Here is a 21,253-nt window from a genome sequence, read left to right on the forward strand (position 1 = left end):
ATCACTACATACGTCTTGATCAGCCGATGGTGAGGTTGCAATTTGTCGCGCGACCAGACCCAGCATCTAGTGTTTTTCTTCTACCAGCATGATAACGGCAGCTTTCTGAGCAGGGTCTTCCGGAAAAGGCGTCGGCGTTTCCATGTGAGGATCCCTTCTTGTGTAGTTTGTTGAATTTAATTATTTCTGTACTTTAAAAGAAGACTCAACTAATGAGTATAACTCAAGAATTCAAAACTTTTATTATCGATTTCGTAACCTCGTGGTCAGCTTGTTTAGAATAACAGAAGACAGTTTGCCTTCGAAAGTTTTCTATGAAATTCCCGAGGCAGATATTCTCCAAATAAATTTGTCCTATTAGCAATCCTGTATTACACCTTTGGTATCTAAGCGAAAATTAAAGTCTCCAAAAATAAAGAATGGTACTTTCTCATATTGGTCAGTAGAAAACATCTTCCATGGCTATGAAATTTGATGCGTCATGAAAAAGATGTATATTGACTAGATCAAAGATTGTATGACCAATACTCCAGCGTGTTCTCATGAATCCTTCACTCTCAAGAAATATCTCTGTGGGAAATTTTAATTTTTCTTTCGTTCCAAAATGCTCAATACTTCCAATATAAACTTCTTTCCCTGTCAAAGGTAAGTATTTGTGGCCATGCAAGTCCCATATTTGAACATTCTTTGAGTTGTTATGTATAAAATATAAACTTCGAAGTGCTGTATATTTTTCTGGACATCTGATATCTTCATCAAGAAATATCCTTAACTGACCAAAAGGACACAGCTGTTCACTGGTTACGAGAGCTCTTAAGAATTCTTCAACATGCCCCATAGATTCTTTAGTATTTTTACCTCCAACTTCTTGGCAATGCAAGGTTATAAATTTTGGTTGATAACGCTTAACCACCAGTAAAAACTCCCTGAGCCAAATTTTCAACAGTTCTTGTGGTCATCAGCATCTGTATCCATATCTTCTTTAATGGAAAACTCAGGATTTTCATATTCATAGTCTTCAAACTCATCTTCATCAGACTTCCGTTCACGGAGTTCAACATGGACAGGCTCATTTTCATATGCACAAAGAGGTGCAGGCATTGATAAAACATTCGTATCAAGGCACTGACTTGTCTGAATTAATCATCTGAACGAGCCATCAATTGATCCACTGGCTCGTGGACTTGAGTTCTGATTAGGTGGTGATCTCTACGAGTTGCTTGCTGGGCTGCCTCGAATTTCATGGTATACACTAGAGAAGCGGTTCTCAACCTTTTGAGTAACGCGTACCATCTAAACAAAAACTGAAAACTTTTAGAACCACTACTACAAAATACTGATACTACCACCACTCTTGAACAAAGCTCAGATCTCATAAACTTGTGATTGTCAGAGAAAAAACTCAATCAGGATTTTGGGGTCTTAATTTTTGAATTTCATAGTTAAAGATACTTTGCTTCTTTGTGTACCACCTGTTTTCCCCTTGCGTACCACCGGTTGAGAACTCCTGCACTAGAACTTTTTTTAAGTCCTTGACATCCGCCATTCCTAAAGCTTTCTGTATTTCAGGATCCTTTATGCCGTCGATAAAGTACTACAAGGACAGTATTTCCCTTGTTTCTGTCGGGAACTCCAAAAAGGTCAGATGAGACAGCCTTTCAATGTCCATGGCGAGCTTCTGGAATGTTTCCGTGGACTTGTGTTCACGGGATTTTAATTGTAGCCTGCTGTAGTCATTTAAGCATTTCTTCGCGGAATGCAGCTCCACCGCCCCGGATAGAACTTCGAAATCTAACCTTTTGTTTTCAGAAAGAGTCTGAAGGATATCTGCTCGTTTGCTCTCAGAGAAGCGGCGAGATGACAACCTTATCTTGGGCATCCCATCTACTCGCTTCCTCCACTATAGAAAATCGTGTTTTGTACAACTGCCAGGAGGCCTTCCCATCATAGATGGAAAGCTTCAGAGAGATACGAGCAGACATGGGTAGAAATTTTAAACCTTCAGGTTTGTTTTCTGCTTTCGCTACACTTCTTTTAGGTGTCAACGTCTTTGCCAACGGCAGCAGAAACTCTGTCATCAATTTGTTGTTGGATGGCAGAAACTCTTCCTTCAATTCGTTTCTTCACAGTTTTTTCTTCTATTTGTTATTTTACAGAAGAAAGTCCTTCTTCAATATGTCCAACTTCGTTTTCAACAGGTAGGTCAATTCTATAATACAGGTAATCTCTTTTATATTTCCTTTTGACCTACTTTCATCTTTTGCTTTAACAGATTTTTGACCAGCTTCCAACTTTTTTGAAGAGCTTTCATTTTTATTTAACGGATTCTTAATCTTTAATCTTTTTAAAGGATGCTTGGCCAGCTTCCATCTTTTCTTGGAATGCAGCAAAATGAGCAAAAGCGGTCATGAGCTGTCTTAATTATACTTCGGTCGCTCTTGTCAATCACATTCAATCCCACGTTTGTCACCAGAAAGTGTTGCGTGCGTACGGGTTCGTAACAGATTGAACGCACATGTCCGATAAAAGCTTAATAAAATTTATTCTTATCAAAAGAAATATAATCAAAAACTGGAATTTTTCTCAAATATTTGTAAAAGTGTTCACAATATTCACGTAGTAATAATCAGTAGTAATACTTTGAACTACTAAAAACGTTAAACAGAACGCAAAGCAAAGCACAGAGAAGTCTAATGTGATCAACAATATCAACGGCAGCTAACTAAGCAACTGAGCTGAAATGTCTCTTTCCTGCTTTTTAAAACTTTCATTCGATCGTGAAAGAGTGCTTGTAATTTCTTTGCTTCTCAAGATTAAACAGACAGGCCGATAAAGTAGACAGATGACTCGTTCTGCACCTGCTAAGTCTTTCTGCACCGATGGGCAAAAAATCAAGCTTAGGTGAAGGAAAGGTATATAGAAAAGGGGAAATTTCGTATTTCAGAGAAAAGTAAAAAGGAACTTCGTACATTTTATACGAGTTTGAAAGGCCAGGAAGAAAGGATGGGACAAATAAAACTAAAATAAATAGTCCCAAATTAATAGAGGAAAAAAAAAAAAAAAAAAAAAAAAAAAAAAAAGGGCCTAGAGAAAGAAACTGAAAAGAAGTAGTAAATTTCCTAAACTATGATTGCGTCCACGAGTGTAGTCAAAAGGGAAGAAGAAAGCTGTGTTCATTATAATAAATAGTGTCTTCCAGGTGTTCGTAATGAGTGTCTGGAAACCATGCAGGATAGAATACCAATCAGAAACCAAGTAGATGATAGAATTACTGTTACAGCTAACACAGTAGTCAATTACATTTATTCAATTTCAATACAAATAAAAGAGATATTCATTTATTAACTTTTAAGTGCAAGTGCTCTTATATATATATATATATATATTTTTTTTTTTTCTGCCTAGCTTTCTCTTAAAATTCAATATGCACTGCATTACATGGGGAAATAAAACCATTTTAATTATAATTCTACTAAAAATATCTAACTAAATACAAAATTCGTAACAATATTTTTACTGGAAAATACATGCACGGAACAGCTTAAAAACGTACATTTCACAGCCGTAATGCAATGTTTTGATTTTACAAAAATGGACGCTGCTGGTTTATTCTCAGATCATGATGGAAACTGCGAACCTAATGATTTCGAACTTCTATTTTATTTATGACGAGCTAAAGCTTCTCTATTCTTTCTATTTGCCTTTTCTTCACACGTCTGTTTTTCACCCTATGGTTAGGAAGACTTAGCGGATGCAAAACGAGACATCTGTGTCCTTTGTGTGCGTAAATTTAAATACTATGTTTTCATTTGAAGTATGGATTTTATCTCATGGCTCAATCTCAGAAGACAATGTTCATACCAAGACGTTGCTTACTTAGCTTAGGCTTGGACGCGCCTTTTTATGTTGGTAAGTGTATGATCGTTTTCAATAATTTAAAGGGAAAAAAAAAAAAAAAAAAACATTTATGTAGTGATGCGCGTGTTCCCTTTTGGTTTTTTCCCGCATTTCGCAGTAAGTTTATTAAAAGTACTTATTATTGCTGGTATTTATTGCGGACCTTTTGAATCATCTATATTTTGCAAATGTTATCAATGTTTGACAGTATATATGTATGTGAAAGTGCTTTTTCTGCTGTCAAACAAATTAAATCAAAAACAAGAAATCGCATTGAAAATGCTTTACTGGATCGAGCCCGAGACTTTGCCTTACTGAAATTAAAGTGGCCATTGATAAACTTGTACCAAAAAAGCAGTGCCAATCATGACATTGATTTCTAGACCGTAAAATAAAGTGATATATTAAACTAGTGATTTTTTATATGTAATTCATTTTCTTTCTTTAATGTCTCTGGCCCCCACTCTTCTATACTAAGGTTTGATTGGCCCTAAAGATTGGACCATACTGGTGGAATGCAAAGATGAATTTCCTTTCGTAACTACTCTGATATGCACCCTCAAGTCGCCAAACATTTTCGGTAAGAAACTCCACGCTGCCATATTACTATCTAAATATTTTGTTTAAATTTCGAACTTTAAGCCTAAAATGTCTGCAAAAACCACGTTTTGAACACACAATTCAAGCTAAAAGTCTGAAACAAACGCAAAAAATTTAGATAGCAAAAACGTAAAGTTTCTAACCAAAAATATTTGATAAGAATCCTTGTACACAGCGACATTTTTTAACTTGAAAAAACATCGGTAAAATCCTAGTATACGGTGCAGCCTTGGGACGATTTTGAAAATTATCGCCAACACCAAAAATGACTGAAAGAACGTCTATGTATATACTATACACTATATACATAGTATATACTATGTATAACTATATATATTCTTTGAATACCCGTTTACTACTCATTGTATATGCCCCGTTTTTACTGCTCATCATAAAAGTAGCCAAATACCGTGTGCACTGGATACTAGGATTAAACCAAAACATCTACAATTTGCAAAATATAGGCAGCGAAGGAATCTACAAACTATGCACACCTCGCTTTAATAAATTAACATAACAACAATAAATTTCAAAGAATACCATGTACACAGCATCCTGTTTAAACTTATTAAAAAAATATATAAAAAAAATCTACGAATTGCGCAATTTAGGCAACGAACGAATCTACGAACTACTCACACCTCACTTTAATAAATTAACATAACAACAATAAATTTCAAAGAATACCATGTACACAGTGTTCTGTTTAAACTTTAAAATACATCTACAAATTGCGTAATTTAGACACTACGCACTAATCAACAAAATAAACTAAAATAAATTTAAAACAATTAAAAAAACAACAATAACGACAGAAATTCATACTAAAAAAACAATGAACATAACATTCTACAAAATAAGAACAAGTATAAAATAAAATGCCCTTACCATGAATTAATGCTTTTGCAAACAGCAGAAATACTAATTTCATATCGCCTTTAAAATGCCACCACGTAATCACTATCGTATTTATATGACAGCCAGACACACTATCCAGAAAATTCATAGGCTGATCTTTAGAATATAGGAACTGGTAGTTTGACGACATTTTGGAGGCCATAAAGGTTACTACCTAGGACTTTGGTAATAATGTGAGAAGTACTCAGTTCCGATTACGCATTATTTTGTGTGAGGGAAATGAGAGATCATGAGATATGTCATGTGACATTAATGGACGAATTACAGTTCTTTAATCGGAAAAGGGGGGGGGGAATTTGGAAAACTGTAGTACTATAATATTATGTATTAAGCTTCATTGTGTGTTGTGTGAAATAGTGGAAGTGTGCGTGCCACGTAATGGAGATTCTGAAGAAGATTAGGTAAGTTAGTATTTTTAATCATTTGAGGATATTATTTTTATGCATTGTTCTAAATGTAAGGAGTAAATAAATTAAAATGGTATTATTGGAAAATTGTTATTAGCAATGATTTAGTTTAAAGTAATTAGGATTGTAAACTAATTTTTATTAATTTAATGTATGTGCTTATTTATATTTTAAGTAGTGTTTTTTAATTTAATTATATTTTAATTTAATGATCGTGATTTTGTCAGTTATATGTTTGTAGTATTTTGGAATACGTTTAAGTAGAATACGTTAAGTATTTTCATGCATTTTCGTGAAATTTTTCTAATTTATGAGAAAAAAGCAGTATACATAGATATAGTGAAGAGTGTGCGCAGTGCCATTTTTGTGCAATTCTGGGATTTTTTTTAAGTAAAAATAAGTCGACGTGTACATGGTTAAGTGATATTTTAATTAAATGATGGTTATTTTGTGAATTTTATGTTTGTAGGAATTTGGTATACGTTTCAGTTGAAGTAAACGTGTATGGAAATAATTTAAATATTTGATGAAAGTGATTATTTGATAAGTATTTGTAACTATTTTTAATGTTTGTGTATAAATTCGTTGGTGACGTTTATAATATAATAGATAATTTAGAGGTAAAAGCTTTTGGATATTTTATTTATTTTATACATGGAAACATTTATCCTTGGAAAGGGTATATACTTTTTTGCGATCAGGTAATTTCATATATGTGCTTTTTACCGAGTTTAAAGATTAAGAAAATTTTCCTGCATTTTCGTGCAAATTTTTGTAATTTATGAGAAAATAGCAGTGTAGATGGATAAAGTTAAGAATGTGTGCAATGCCATTTTTGTGAAATTCTGGGATGTTTTTTTAAGTAAAAATAAGTCGACGTGTAAATGGTTTATGTGTATGTGCTATTCTGGAAAACGCGCAAGGAGTTTGTGATTGTGCACTTTTTCCCAATTTTGCAGTTAATATTTGTCATGATTAAGCAGTTTTGTTACATAAAATTTCTAGCATAAGTGTAATTCAGCTAGTAGATTGTTGGAAAAAGTGTTGAGTAAATAAAAAGAAAAGAAATATGTCTTTACTTCGTGAAGACAAAATGGCGGCGAAAAAAATAGAGGGTTGCTGTAGCAGAGTTGGTCGCCAAATTTTCGCCTAAAAATCGCCAAGTTACCATAATCCAAAGATCAACCAATTCATATTATGGTTCACAAATAAATATAATCACAAATCCCTACTTCTATCATGTATAGCCACTAAAAATAATCTCCCAGACCCTCTTTGGTAAAATCCTAGTATACGGTGCAGCCTAGGCGCGACTTTGAAAATTATCGCCAACACCAAAAATGATCCAAAGAACATCTCTCTCTATATATACTATACACACATAGTATATGTATATACACACATAGTATATATACTATATACATAGTATATACTATGTTTAACTGTATATTTTCTTTGAATGACCCGTTAACTACTCATCGTATATGTCCGGTTTTTACTGCTCATCATAAAGTAGCCAAATCCCGTGTGCACCGGATAATAGGATTAAATCCCTCTTTCCACTCCTCTAAACACTCACTGTCTCTCAACAGGATGGCCACAATGATATTTCCTTTTGCCGAACTTCAATTCAACAACTTTCACCATTTTATCTCCCCCCCTCCCCATCTTCTCAGACACAGATGTGAACAAACGAGCATGACGCGAACCAACGAGCTCCAGCGAAAGATTTTTCAACGTCAACAGGGTTGCTATATAACGCACAGTCGCGCCAAAAACCAGCGCAGAACACATATCGCCACATTTAGTGAAATTAGGGCGTATATCAGAGTTTTACCTTCCTTTCTTATGTTATTTCATTGTTTGATTTAAAGGTTAATCTTTGAATTATGGTAACTTAATGATTTTTTGGCGAAAATTTGGCGACCAACTCTGCTACAGCAACCCTCTATTTTTTTTTCGCCGCCATTTTGTCTTCACGAAGTAAAGACATGTTTCTTTTCTTTTTATTTACTCAACACTTTTTCCAACAATCTACTAGCCGAATTACACTTATGCTAGAAATATTATGTAACAAAACTGCTTAATCATGACAAATATTAACTGCCAAATTGGGAAAAAGTGCACAATCACAAACTCCTTGCGCGTTTTTCAGAATAGCACATACACATAAACCATTTACACGTCGACTTATTTTTACTTAAAAAAAATCCCAGAATTGCACAAAAATGGCATTGCACACACTCTTAACTTTATCCATCTGCACTGCTATTTTCTCATAAATTACAAAAATTTGCACAAAAATGCAGGAAAATTTTCTTAATCTTTAAACTTGGTAAAAAGCACATATATGAAATTACCTGATCGCAAAAAAGTATATACTCTTTCCAATAAAATATCCAAAACCTTTTACCTCTAAATTATTAAATTATATTATAAACATCACCAACGAATTTATACCGCAAGCATTAAAAATAGTTGCAAATACTTAGTGTCAAATATTTAAATTATTTCCATGCACGTTTACTTCAACTGAAACATATACCAAATTGCTACAAACATAAAATTCACAAAATAACGATCATTTAATTAAAATATCACTATACCATGTACACGTCGACTTATTTTTACTTCAAAAACATCCCAGAATTGCACAAAAATGGCATTGCGCACACTCTTCACTATATCCATGTACACTGCTTTTTTCTCATAAATTAGAAAAATTTCATGAAAATGCATGAAAATACTCAACGTATACTATTCAAACGTATTCCAAAATACTACAAACGTATAACTGACAAAATCACGATCATTAAATTAAAATATAATTAAATTAAAAAACACTACTTAAAATATAAATAAGCACATACATTAAATTAATAAAAATTAGATTACAATCCTAATTACTTTAAACTAAATCATTGCTAATAACAATTTTCCAATAATACCATATTAATTTATTTACTCCTTACATTTAGAACAATGCATAAAAATAATATCCTCAAATGATTAAAAATACTAACTTACCTAATCTTCCTCAGAATCTTTATTACGTGGCACGCACACTTCCCTACAGAAAGAGTTCCAATCGGCTGCAGTACTACTTCTAATTTCTAAATCCGAAATCCAGTAGTCAATTGGCAGTCTATTCACCCAGTAATAAGAAATTAATAAAATTTCACCCATATTCAAACTACTTTCAGGAAACCACGTACCCTTCCTTACACTCTGTTTCACAAAATATCCATTTTCACCAGATTTCTTGCACCGCCATTCAAACTTATCTGTAATATCCTTCCTTTCACACAATCTCAACTTATTATTATTATCAGATAAACGCTTTAAAAATTTAGAATTCACTTTACATAGCACCATGCAATCCGAAAATTAATCAACACTATTTCACACAACACACAATGAAGCTTAAGACAAAATAATATAGTACTACAGATATTTTTCCAAATTTTTACCCCCTTATCCGATTAAAGAACTGTATTTCGTCCATTAATGTCACGTGACATATCTCATGATCTCTCATTTCCCTCACACAAAATAATGCTTAATCGGAACTGAGTACTTCTCACATTATTACCAAAGTCCTAGGTAGTAACCTTTATCGCCTGCAAAATGTCGCCAAACTACCTGTTACCATATTCCAAAGATCAGCCTAATCTTCTTCAGAATCTTAATTACGTGGCGGATAAACTTTTCTTATATATACAATAAAATTATTGAATGATTTTTTCTGCAAATTTTTCCGCCATAGTACTTCCTCTGCTAAATAAAAAGCAAAATTCTCTTTATCATAATGCTTCGGAATGGAGCTTTTTATAGCACTCCACGTGCCCTCTATTGTATTCATATGTGCGCCTGTTTTAGGATCTTTAAAATGATACTTATGGTTCACAGCAAGATGTTGAAAACCTTCATCCTCCAAACATGCATATGACTTCCAGCAATCAGATATGATTATTGTACCAGGTAGACTATACTGCTTAATAAAACTTAATAAGCAATCTTTACTTCTATCTCGCACAACCTTAAAAAAAACACTTATTACTACCCCTTTCAATCCCACCAAATACCCATTTCGAATTCACTTTACATAGGGCCATGGGATCCAAAAATTAATCAACACTCTTTCACACAACACACAATGAAGCTTAATACAAAATACTATAGTACTGCAGGTATTTTTCCAAATTTCCACCTTTTTCCGATTAAAGAACTGTAATTCGTCCATAAATGTCACATGACATATCTCATGATCTCTCATTTCCCTTACACAAAATAATGCATAACCGGAACTGAGTACTTCTCACATTATTCCCAAAGTCCTAGGTAGTAACCTTTATAGCCTACCATAATGTTGCTAAACTACCTGTTACCATATTCCATACATATATATGTTCATAAAGATTAGCCGATTTAAAATGTAGTTTATTGAGATTATATATATTTTTGTTGGCTGCTCCTTTGACTTTTTAAGTTAATATAGTTCAATGTGTACATGGACAAAGTCGAGAGAGTGCACAAAACCTAGTTTGTGCAATTCTGGGATATTTTTTTTTGAAGTGAAAATAGGTTAGTGTGTATGTGGATATCGAGTTTGTGCAAGTTTTGTTATTTTTTGCTTTGTATAAGATAAATAAAATCACACAAACCAAAATAACAAGTCACATACTCGGTATCCATGTACCACCAAGTTTTGCGAAAATGGTACCCGTAAATGTACTTTTACCAGAATTTTAAAATGTTAAAACCAAAACATTTCAAACAAGCAAAACCCCGTATTAGTTCTAAATTTCTTACTTTATGTCTTTAATGATTATTTTTCTGCAGCTTAATGCATGAAAATACTAGGCATGTTTGTATTTTATTTTCAAAATTATTTTGTAATTATAAAATATATAAAAAAATATATGTGTTTTATAAAGCTTAAAAAAAGGCCTTATAATAATAATAATAATAAAGTGTTATGCAAAATCTTATGGTTATTTTAAAAAAAGGAAATAAAAAAAATTTTTTTTTTCAAATATTACTGTTTTCTCTACAGAACATGACTTAAATCATCAAGTAGATTTTACAAAAAATTATTGTAGATTTTACTGTGTTAAAAGCTAGAAAAATTTGAAAAAAGCTTTAAAATTAATTCAATACTTTTATATTAATTACAGTCAAAAGTCGTTAATTCGGACACCCATAATCCGGAATGATCTATAATCCGGACCTCAAAGCTACAAATTTTCTGCGCACTGACGCATGCGCGTAAGACCTTTACGGCTGCGAAATATGCTTGTGCGTATTCTCGGCACAGCAATTATAGGACTTGAACAGCGGAACTTTGTAACTAAACAAGAATTTATGTCTGTTTAATAGAATTAAAGAGAAAGTATTATCACATGAAACAAAGCAACTTAAACAACTTACATTAAAAGAAATGTTTAATAAAGTAAACAAATAAATATTAAGCTTTTTCTTTTTGTAAATTTTGATACCCTTTAGATCATAATTGTTCTTTATTTCATAAATTACGGTTTCATATTTTTAATTTTATAATTTCTGCATGCCATCTTACCAGATTTAAACTGATGATCTATAATCCAGAAAAATCGATAATCCGGAATCGCCGAAGTCCCGACGAGTCCGGATTAACGACTTTTGACTGTATATGTTATTATATATTATTTTATAATAATTTATATTAATTATAAATTTATAGTAGAGTTATTTGCTAATTATTAAAAAGGTATTTTTAATTTCAAAATTATAAACAATTTACACCTATTTGGTTTCTGAATATATAAATTTACATTAAACTATTATAAAAGTAATAGCATGATTTAGTATAATTACCTTTGCTGAATATGAAAGTGTCACTCTATTTGATTATACAGGGGTATGCATTTGCCTTTTTGCCACGGGAAAAAACGTAGGCCGAGCTCTCCACAGCAGAAATGTTGCGTCTGTTTATTTTTTAATTCAATTTTTTAATTGTTTTACTGTAATATCATTTAGCATATTACTTTAACAGAGCACAAGAAAAGAAAATATTTTGTGCTTTTTTTTAATCATAAGTAATTTTTAAAATTGGCTTTAAGGATGTAAAGTTATATTCTTGCTTAAATTATTAAACAAAGCTTTAAATTTCATAATAAATGCAATAGTGTGCATTATTGTTAAATTTCTGCTGGAGATTTTTGCGATGTAAATATTTGCATATTGTAATATTTTTTTTTTTTCAAATCAAATACAGACAAAAGTCTTTAATCCGATAATAACACCTCAAAGCTACACACTTTCCGCGCATGCGTCAACGCATTAATGAGTTGACGCGTGCGCGTTTAATGTATAACGGATGGTATAAGCTAATCTAAGTTATCTAACTATCTATTTCAGTTAATGTTTCAAATTGTGTTGTTCCTTAATCTTCGAATTGGATCCGGCTTATTATTTTTTGCAAACTGTTAGAGCAATTTTATAAAAATAAGCTTAACCTTCGATTATGTCAAAACGAATTTCCGATTCAGGAGCTGCCAAAGGATCTACAAAGCGAAAGCGTGTTTCAATGTCCATCAAACAAAAAGTGGAATTGCTGCAAAAAATGGAGAAAGGCATATCCTTTGTTTCTCTAACCATTCCGAAATCTGTTTATCAATTTCATGCTGCTGTGCGGGGGGGGGGGGACGTCGCGGCGCGCAATGAACTTGAAGTTGATCTGTCAGCACTATCCTTATCTTCAGGACAGATGTTGTAATTTTATTCAGCTTATAATTCCTTACTAAATATAGTATTTCATCTCTATGTACTCCATCTTTTATATGATTTAAATCAAATTCCTTATCATTATAAATATCACGAATACACATCAAATAGTTTTCTGGTTGCAATTTTCTAATTTTGACTATGCGTAATGTATGCTTTACGCATGCGCGCATGAAAGAAATGTTTAATAAAGTAAACAAATAAATAATAAGCTCTTTTTTTTTTTTTTTTTTTCTTTTGTAAATTTTGATACTCTTTAGATCATAATTGCTCTTTATTTCATAAATTACGGTTTCATATTTTTAATTTTATAATTTCTGCATGCCATCTTACCAGATTTAAATTGATGATCTATAATCCGGAATCGGCGAAGTCCCGACGAGGATTAAAGACTTTTGACTGTTATAGATCTTTCTGTTATAAAGTTTATTTCCATATTATTTACATTTCTGCTTAAAATATTTCAATTTAATTCAATTATTCGTACATCAGTACTTTTTAGGTATTTGTGTATAACTGACTTCATCCTTTTTTGATAGGCACCTCAGTCTCCAAACCACTGTCTTGGGACTACATGCTAACAGGATGCACCGTCTTCTTGAGATGGGCAGTTTACATGGCTAAGTATAACTTTGGAGAAATATTTACATAAATTAACTTTATAGCCCAGTTGTTCCAGTTTTTGGCACATTTTGAGAGGAACACTCGCATAGTTGTCAGAATTAACTTCAAAACTTTATCATTTTATTTTCCTTGACATTTGTAATGTAACAAGTGTTTTGCTAAGCAGTATACAAGCAGCCCTCAACCTTCACATATAATCAGTCTCTAAAAATATGTGCAAATATTAAATGTTTGAAAATAGAGGAATGTAAAAAAACATTAAAAATCGTATTTTAAAATATTTGTTCATCAATATAATTCAGGGGTGAGCAACACGTGGCCCGTTAAACATTTTTATGCAGCCCACCAAGCATTTCTAAAATTGAATTTATTTTATTGACTTTCTCCCATCAATATATTGTTATAAAAATAATTATAATAAAATGGTAGTACATACTAAACCGAAACAATTTTTTGTGAGGAGTTGTTCGAAGTTCAGACTTAGTGCATGAAGGTGCATTTGCCCCTCGCTCCCTATTTTTTGACTTTGCTGGTTTGTTTGCTTTTTAGTCTACATTTTATATGTTTGATCAGATAGCCATCATCAGATCAGATTACTATCTCAGTAAAAATAGGTGGCCAGTGTAAATTTAACTTAAAATCCGGTTTCGACCATGTGTGTGCTGTTAACGACCACGTGTTTCTGAGATTCCTTTGCCAATGCTTTATTTTTCTTCTTTTCCCTTTTCTAGTAATTTCGTTCTCCTGATGAGGGGGACCTTTAGCTGCCCTCGAAATCAATTGAGTGTTTTAATATATGTACGGGTTGTTATTGTGATTTTAATTGTCACATTGGCGTGTTTCTCTTCTATTCTAGTTACTCACTTGTCGGTGACTTGTTCAAACATGCAGTACAAATGCGCCACGTCTGTGCTTGCTGTGTTTGCTTCCGTCACACAATCAGTCAGAGTGGTAAGCTTTTAACTAGCAATTTTAGCAATTCTTGTGTTTCTTGAAAGGCGTGAGTGCAATATTATTGTCAAAAATAATGTGTCTCACTTTCCACATTTAGAAAAAGAAAACGTTACTACTCCTAAAAAATATGCACAATATATTGACATTTTAATCAACGAATTTCAATTACGACTTCAAAGCTGAGAAGACAGCGGTTTCCATGAAAAGGTTTTCCTCGCCGTTTAATATCGATGTGGATACAGTTCCTGAAGACTTTCAAATGGAAGTGATTGACATGCAGAATAATACCGATTTAAAAAATGTATTTTGCTCAGTAAACATCGAAAATTCTTATAAATCTTATGTGAGCCCTGAGAAATTTCTGCTTTTGATGGAAAATGCAAAGCAAATGATGTCTCTGTTCGGAAGTACATATGTTTGCGAACAATTATTTTCAACCATGAAATTAATCAAAAATGACCACCGATCAAGACTGAGTGATGCAAGTAAATTAGTTTTTCTGTTCTTTTCTTGTTTGTTTTTATTTTGCATTAAAATTTGTACATGTTCATTATAAATAAAGTTTTGTAAATTATTAATAAGTGTTACTTTATGTGCAGCCTGCCAGAAAATTTTAAAATTTAAATTGGCCCGTTGATTAAAAAGGTTGCTCGCCCCTGATATAAATAATTGATGAGACAGGTTTAAGCACTTTATTTTGTTTTCTTTATAAACTAAATAAAGCTTGTTTAGTATCACCCATCAGCTTCTTCTTCCTCACTTTTATGTATTTCATTTAGCTCTTGTTACTCAGTTAAGTATTCATATGACAGAGGTACTGAGTGAGATTCAATCAACTCATTAATATCTTCGTTGTTAGCTTCCAAGTTTAATTCATTTGTTAGGCTTATTATTTCATCTGTGATATTTTCTGGAGTTTCTTTAGAATTTGTAAAATTACTAATAATTTGTGGGCATAATTGTTTCCAAAAGCCAGTTATTGTTTACTCTTTTATTTCAGCCCATAAATCTCCAATATTAGTTACTGCGTCCCATATATATTCCTGTCTTCCAAAAATCTCTTAATGTAGGCCTTCCTTGCCAGTTGCCTTGATGGTCTGATTCACTGTCATCCTCTCATAATATCATTTATCACTATTAAATATTGATGACTTATATCAGCTGTCACTGTTTAATCTATGGCTGTATGATGCAGTAGTTTGGGAAGAAGGAAATGCAACATGAATTTTCCAGAGAATCCTACAGCACTCTCTAAGCTTAATAAAGCTTTAAGTTTGAAATTTTTATCTTTACAATATTGCTTAACTGCTGGCATAAAATGAAAAGGGGACTAATCTTTATATCTTAACATAGTAACCAATTCGACAGCTTGTCTTTATACTTTCTGGAGGCTTATAGAAAATGCTTGGGTAATTACATTTTAAAATTCACGCAACTCTATATCATTAATATGTTCATTAAGATTTTTTGTTAATGTGCTCACACAAACTGTTTCTCAATGGAGGTTGGGTCTCAAACCTGAAAACTCCGATGATGCACCACTCTTATTGACTTACATAGGAATGACTGGATTAAAGCAAATAGTGTTTGTAATGTTGACAGAAATCTTTGAAAAACTGAATTTTTAAAACTATGCAAAAGTGAAGAGCCTCCTGGATAAAATATTCATCTCAGCACAAGCCATATTGTAAGAGGAATGAATAAAAAAACCCTCTAATGTAATAGCATATATATCTCCATATCGCCCAAAACAAAAGTATTCAGAAGCATCGAGAAAATCCCTATATATTTATATCATCTGAGACAATTTATTTACATTACTCAACCAACGATTTCTGCTTTGATTCTGAAATGAAATAACAAAAATAAAAAAGTACTGCTATTTTTTAAGATCTGCTGATGAATGATAGAGGCATAACATGGTCTTAACTAATATTGTTATGTTAGGAAAATTTTTTATCATAAAGCAAATTTGCTCCCATTCAAAAAGAAAACAATCTTTGGTACTTTCTGATTATCGGCTGAAAAGTCACAGAAATGCATATATGAGGTAAAGCAGAATGTTGTCAAAATAGTTAATGTTGCAGACCATGAAGTCACTGAAAAATATTTATGTGTCAACACAGGAATGTCTGTTTTCACCAGTGTGCAATGCAGAAGATGCATGGAACCAAGTTTTGCTAGTCTTTGATGATCAGTGTGTCTGGAAAACAGCAGCACTGAAAAAGATAAATGTTTTATTATTGATGTTTCTTGCTTTTTTACCAATTTATTAGTCTTATGGAATTGTTAGTGCACCATAATTCTGAAAATAACTATTGTTGTTTGCACTTTAGCTTGGCAAAAAATTAGTTGCTGATAAGTTTGCAAATATTCTCAAAAATTTCCAGAAATTTCATGACTTTTGAGTGGGGGCTGTAAGTTATTGGAAAATACCAAATTTTCTAATTTGCATTCTCCATCAAATTGTCATAAATGTTTTCAATGACTTCACTGCAAGTGGTGTTATGCTGTAAAAGCAATCTAAACAAAAAGTTACATAGCAAACTTGGTTCTTTTATTCTTTCGGTTAAGAAATGCTACATTACCTGCTCTTAAGCAAACTGAAGCAGCAACTGATAGATTAAAATACACATAGTGTTGGTTATACTTGTGCAAATTATGTCTGAATAAAAGTTAATTACTGATATTACAGTGTTTACTTTTAAAATTTGTTTTCATTATAATAATTACCTTACAGTGCATGAAAAGTGCTTAAGTTATAGTTTATGGCTATAAACTTATTTTCATCAGCTTCCTGTAAGAATGTGTTCTGAGGGAGAAGGCTAGCGGACATCAAGATGAGAAGAAATCATGCTTCTGCTCTTGAATATGACATGTACAGAACTGAGAAAAGAAAATAATATTAAACTAAATTATTCTAATTCCCATTTTGTTGATGCTTTTAACACTGTTAATATTAAAAATAAGTAGCAGATTTGTTTTGAGTATACTAGAATGCTAAAAATTTATGAGATGTACGGTATATATAGAATGAAATATACTAGAAGTAGTCAAACTGACTACAACAATTATTATTCAAAAAAAATTTTTTTTAATAGACTAGATTTAAAAAGAATGCATTATGTTTGAAAGGTATTAATATCCAAATATTCAATAGGGGTATCTGTATTTTTATAGCAGTATCCAAGGTTTGTTGAGGCAAAGAATTTACTGGCCTCTGATCTGTGCGCTAGTACATAGCACCACTGCAATGATTTAACGTAAGTGTACTGAAGTCTCATGTAGAAATACAGTTATTAGATGCTGTTATATTTATGTGTAATTAACATATGTATGTGTGGAGTTTAACTGTTTTATTGTCTTCCAGGATTGAAATGGATTAGTTAGAAGGGAGTAATAAGTAGTTTTCTTCAATATATACAGCTGGAAGATATAACTTCTGCTTTCAACAGGCAATTTATCAGTCTTCACATTATGTGTTAGAGAGAAGGATTACTTTAAAAATGCATCCTATGCTGGTAAGAAATTTCAGAAATGATCATATAAGTTCAGCAGTTGTTGAGACTTTTAATCCTACTGTATGAAATAATTAAAGAAAATATTGCATTATGCCCTTTTTTATTTATTCTGCATTACTTTTATCTGATTATTGATATGAATATCAGTAGTCATTGCAGAGTGGAACATTTAATTTTTAATGAAACAGACTGTAAATTTAAGACACAATAACACGCCGAATAAGTACTCTTCAGAAGTCTAATTCAGAAGTCAAACAACAAAAATCAGTGTTAATTTTCAAAATTTTCACAGAACTAGTTTCGATGGTTTTACCGAACCACCATCCTCAGCTGCAAAACCGCAAATGAACAAGATAGGAAATAATGATTAGATAAGATAAGAAAGCCTGGACAAGAATAAGCAAGTGGCGCCATCTGCTGGTGAAACCAGAACTAAAACGTAATTTCTTTAAAGGACAAAGGCAAAGATGGATTCGAATTAGGATCGTTAACAAGAACAGAAAGAATTTTTTGAATGTTAAATGCCTCTAGAAAATCCAGTTCTCCAATGGAAGATGTTTTTTGAATAATTTTGGCAGCAGAAAAATTGAAAGTGTTATTTTCGGACCAACAATGTTGAGCAACAGAAGACTTCTATGTTTCCTTTTTTCTAACATGTGCCTCATGTTCCTTGACACGAAATTTTAAGGCTCTCTTAGTTTGGCCAATGTAAATTAAACCACACTGGCAAGGAATCCTGTAAATACCCCAAGAATTCATATCCGGAATGTGGTCCTTAAGTATGGAACTCGGAATTTTATTGATGGGAGAATAAACAACCCGAAAGTTAAATTTCTGCAAAATATGTGCAACTTTATAGCTAATTGATGGAAAGAAGGGAATGACAACAGAATTTTTATAATCTCCTAACACAAGAGTGTGTTGTAACCTTTTAGTGTGTTGAGATGAGAATTTTGTAACTGCTTGATTAATAATGTTGGTGGAAAAGGCCCTGTCAATAGCTATTGCTTTTAAATAATTATTACCGTAATTTCGCACGTATAGTCCGCAGACACGATTTTATATAAAAAAAATTTCAAAAATCGTCAGATAGTCCGTGGACTGTACGTCCGAAATTACGTTTTTTTTACTACGGCAATATTAATGTATTTTAGAAACAAAGAACTAAGTATAAATCTAAAAAATGCGATGTTTCATCAACGTTATCGAAGATGAAAGACTAAATACGAAAACAAAATACTTTGCAACGTGCTATCCTCATGATAAGTGGTAATGAAATGTGACCTTCGACCCCACTCACTCGGTGTCGCCAAACCATGCTATAAGTAAACGAATCACGCTTTTTTTTCGTACTCCAGGTACTTGCTACTAAGGCTCCTAAAAACCGAGCTGACACATCAACAACTTTTCCCCCTCCCGGCAGTTGCGCTAAAGCAGTGCGAAGGATACTGGGATACAATACTCTGGTTGCACTAAGTGAGTGCTCATATCCCGGCATCGCTTGATGCGCCCAGCCTGGATTTCAGGAGCTCTACTTGCTACTGCTCATTCGTTCTACACTATGCTCTATGGTTTACTATTGATACGATATATACGAATGTTTTCTTGGAATCTCTCGCTTTTTTTATATTTGATCATGGGCAGTTCACGACTTCGTGTTTTTTAAATTTCAACGATTTTAACCATGAACAACCAGCGTATTATCCGCATTGGTGGATAGTCCGCAGCTTCAAAAATTCGCATTTTAAACACAGATAGTCCGTGGACTTTACGTGCGAAATTACGGTATTTAACATATATGCGCATGCGTAAAGGTATTATGTGTTATTATTAAATGCATTATGCATTTACGCTTGCGCAGAAAGTTTGTAGCTTTGAGGTCCGGATTATACATTCTGGATTATGGACATCCGGATTAAAGACTTTTGACTGTATTTCTAGAAAAATGTCAAAATAATTCCTAAAAAACTTACAAAAATATGCAATATTCTAAAGCAACGCAAGGCTCTGTTTACAATTTACAAACACAGTTATCGCAAATTCGGTAGCTATGTAGCTACAAGAACTAAAAGGGAAAAATTGGGAAAAACTGGATTCTTAACACAAAGACCTTTGAAAGAGATAAGTAGTTAAAACACCAGGCATGTCAAATTCGACATTTCACCCCACTCTTTCAGCCTGGAAAATGGGGGAAAATGACATGGCCACTAAAGTGGACCATCCTGTCATTTCAAACAGAGGACTCTATGGCCACTATAATGGCCATTCCGTCTTCAAAAGGTTAAACTTATTTCCTCACCCCTGCTTTCAGTGTTGTAATGTATGTAAGTGGAAGTGAGAGAGTGCAGTTTTCGACAACTACCTGGTAACCAAAATCTTGCATGTTAATAACTTACATTTTTCAGTGATACTCTATTTGAAGACTGTACTTAATACTAATTCAGAAGTCAAACAACAAAAATCAGCGTTATATTTACAAAATGTTCTAAGCTAATGTACTTAATGTTCTAAGTTTCATTTTCTTTAAATCTCTTAGTGATAGCTGAAGAGCCTAACTTTTAACTACTTTAAATTCACTATACTAGCTTTTACTTTGCTTCAAATCATTATGACTTGCTACCTTATACTTGAAATTTATCATGCATAATATAGGAGCACTTAACTTTTACAAAAACAGTTAATAGAACATACTTCAACTTTTACAAAACAATTAACAACATGCTTTATGGAAAAACATTTAAAATTCAGACATAAAATCCTTCAAGGTAGATACATAACTAAATCGAAAAGCCTCTTGCTGAATAAAAACTAAGATGTCCCCACTTGAGGCAAAACTTAATATACATAGCAACTGTTGCTCTAAGGTATAAAATCAACTGAACATTCAAAGGAAATAATTTAAAAATTTTCACTTATATTTATTTATTTCGAACTCATTCATTCTTTTTTACAAAAATTCCTCTCGGGAGGGGAAATACTCACAGTACTCATATGACGGATACATAGTTTTTTCCTCGGCTATTGATTTCCTGGTAGTTTGCATTTCTGGGCTCTGTCCATTACTGATTTCGATTTCCTCTGGGGCTGTGGAAATTCTGGCATAGTTGGCCTCTTTCTTGGTGCTTGATGTCCTGTCAGAAACCTCCTCTGATTTGCTTAGAACTTCACCTTTTGGCCTGGCTCATCATCCATTAGTCATTTGCCATGTAAATTCTGGCATGGTTGATCCCATCGCCCCATCTTTTCCCATCACTTCACAGCCTCTCTCATAACTGGGCTTCTCATTTGATGACTTCCCAACAGTCATTTCTGATTACTTGATTGGTCACTGCATTTGAGGGATCTTAATATATATATATATATATATTTTTCCTTTTGGATAAGTTTCTCTTCTATCTGCTTGGCCTCCCATTCTGCATAGCTGTACTTTTTGAAGATTCATCGAACTTAGATTTTCTCTTCTCTTTTTCACTAGTTCTGACCTCCTTTCTTCTTTGTGGACATTGTACTCTGGATATTGATATTTTATATCAGCTGCATTTCAAGATTGTTTTTCTTTTCTCACAT

The 21,253-nt window shown here is 32.7% G+C and overlaps 1 protein-coding gene, 1 long non-coding RNA gene and 1 pseudogene across 7 annotated transcripts in view; 2 read left to right on the plus strand and 1 right to left on the minus strand.

Moving 5' to 3' along the window:
* Positions 1 to 400: 400 nt before the first annotated feature.
* Positions 401 to 1,089, minus strand: LOC118204821 (inositol polyphosphate-5-phosphatase A pseudogene; annotated as a pseudogene).
* Positions 1,090 to 3,546: 2,457 nt separating this feature from the next.
* The window catches only part of LOC118203721 (uncharacterized), a 75,898-nt gene continuing 58,191 nt past the window's right edge, over positions 3,547 to 21,253 (plus strand). Inside the window, exons 1-5 of one of the 6 annotated variants that reach the window (XM_085808776.1) lie at positions 3,547 to 3,909; positions 4,376 to 4,477; positions 13,127 to 13,211; positions 17,349 to 17,428; positions 17,536 to 17,686. In XM_085808776.1, coding sequence (XP_085664902.1) covers positions 3,831 to 3,909; positions 4,376 to 4,477; positions 13,127 to 13,211; positions 17,349 to 17,427 — 345 coding nt within the window. In that variant the 5' untranslated portion in view covers positions 3,547 to 3,830 and the 3' untranslated portion in view covers position 17,428; positions 17,536 to 17,686. Of the gene's footprint in view, positions 3,910 to 4,375; positions 4,478 to 13,126; positions 13,212 to 17,345; positions 17,429 to 17,535; positions 17,687 to 21,253 lie in introns of all 6 variants that reach the window. The other 5 variants (XM_085808769.1, XM_085808781.1, XM_085808789.1 and 2 more) reach the window with 5 other exon arrangements.
* On the plus strand, positions 13,225 to 14,726 carry LOC146999598 (uncharacterized). Its single transcript, XR_015038826.1, has 2 exons — positions 13,225 to 14,162; positions 14,263 to 14,726. It is a non-coding gene; the product is annotated as an uncharacterized LOC146999598 (long non-coding RNA).

Source organism: Stegodyphus dumicola, chromosome 1 (genome assembly GCF_044657685.1).
Source record: "Stegodyphus dumicola isolate Sdum_Otavi_A_Nest chromosome 1, ASM4465768v1".
Lineage (NCBI taxonomy): Eukaryota > Metazoa > Arthropoda > Arachnida > Araneae > Eresidae > Stegodyphus > Stegodyphus dumicola.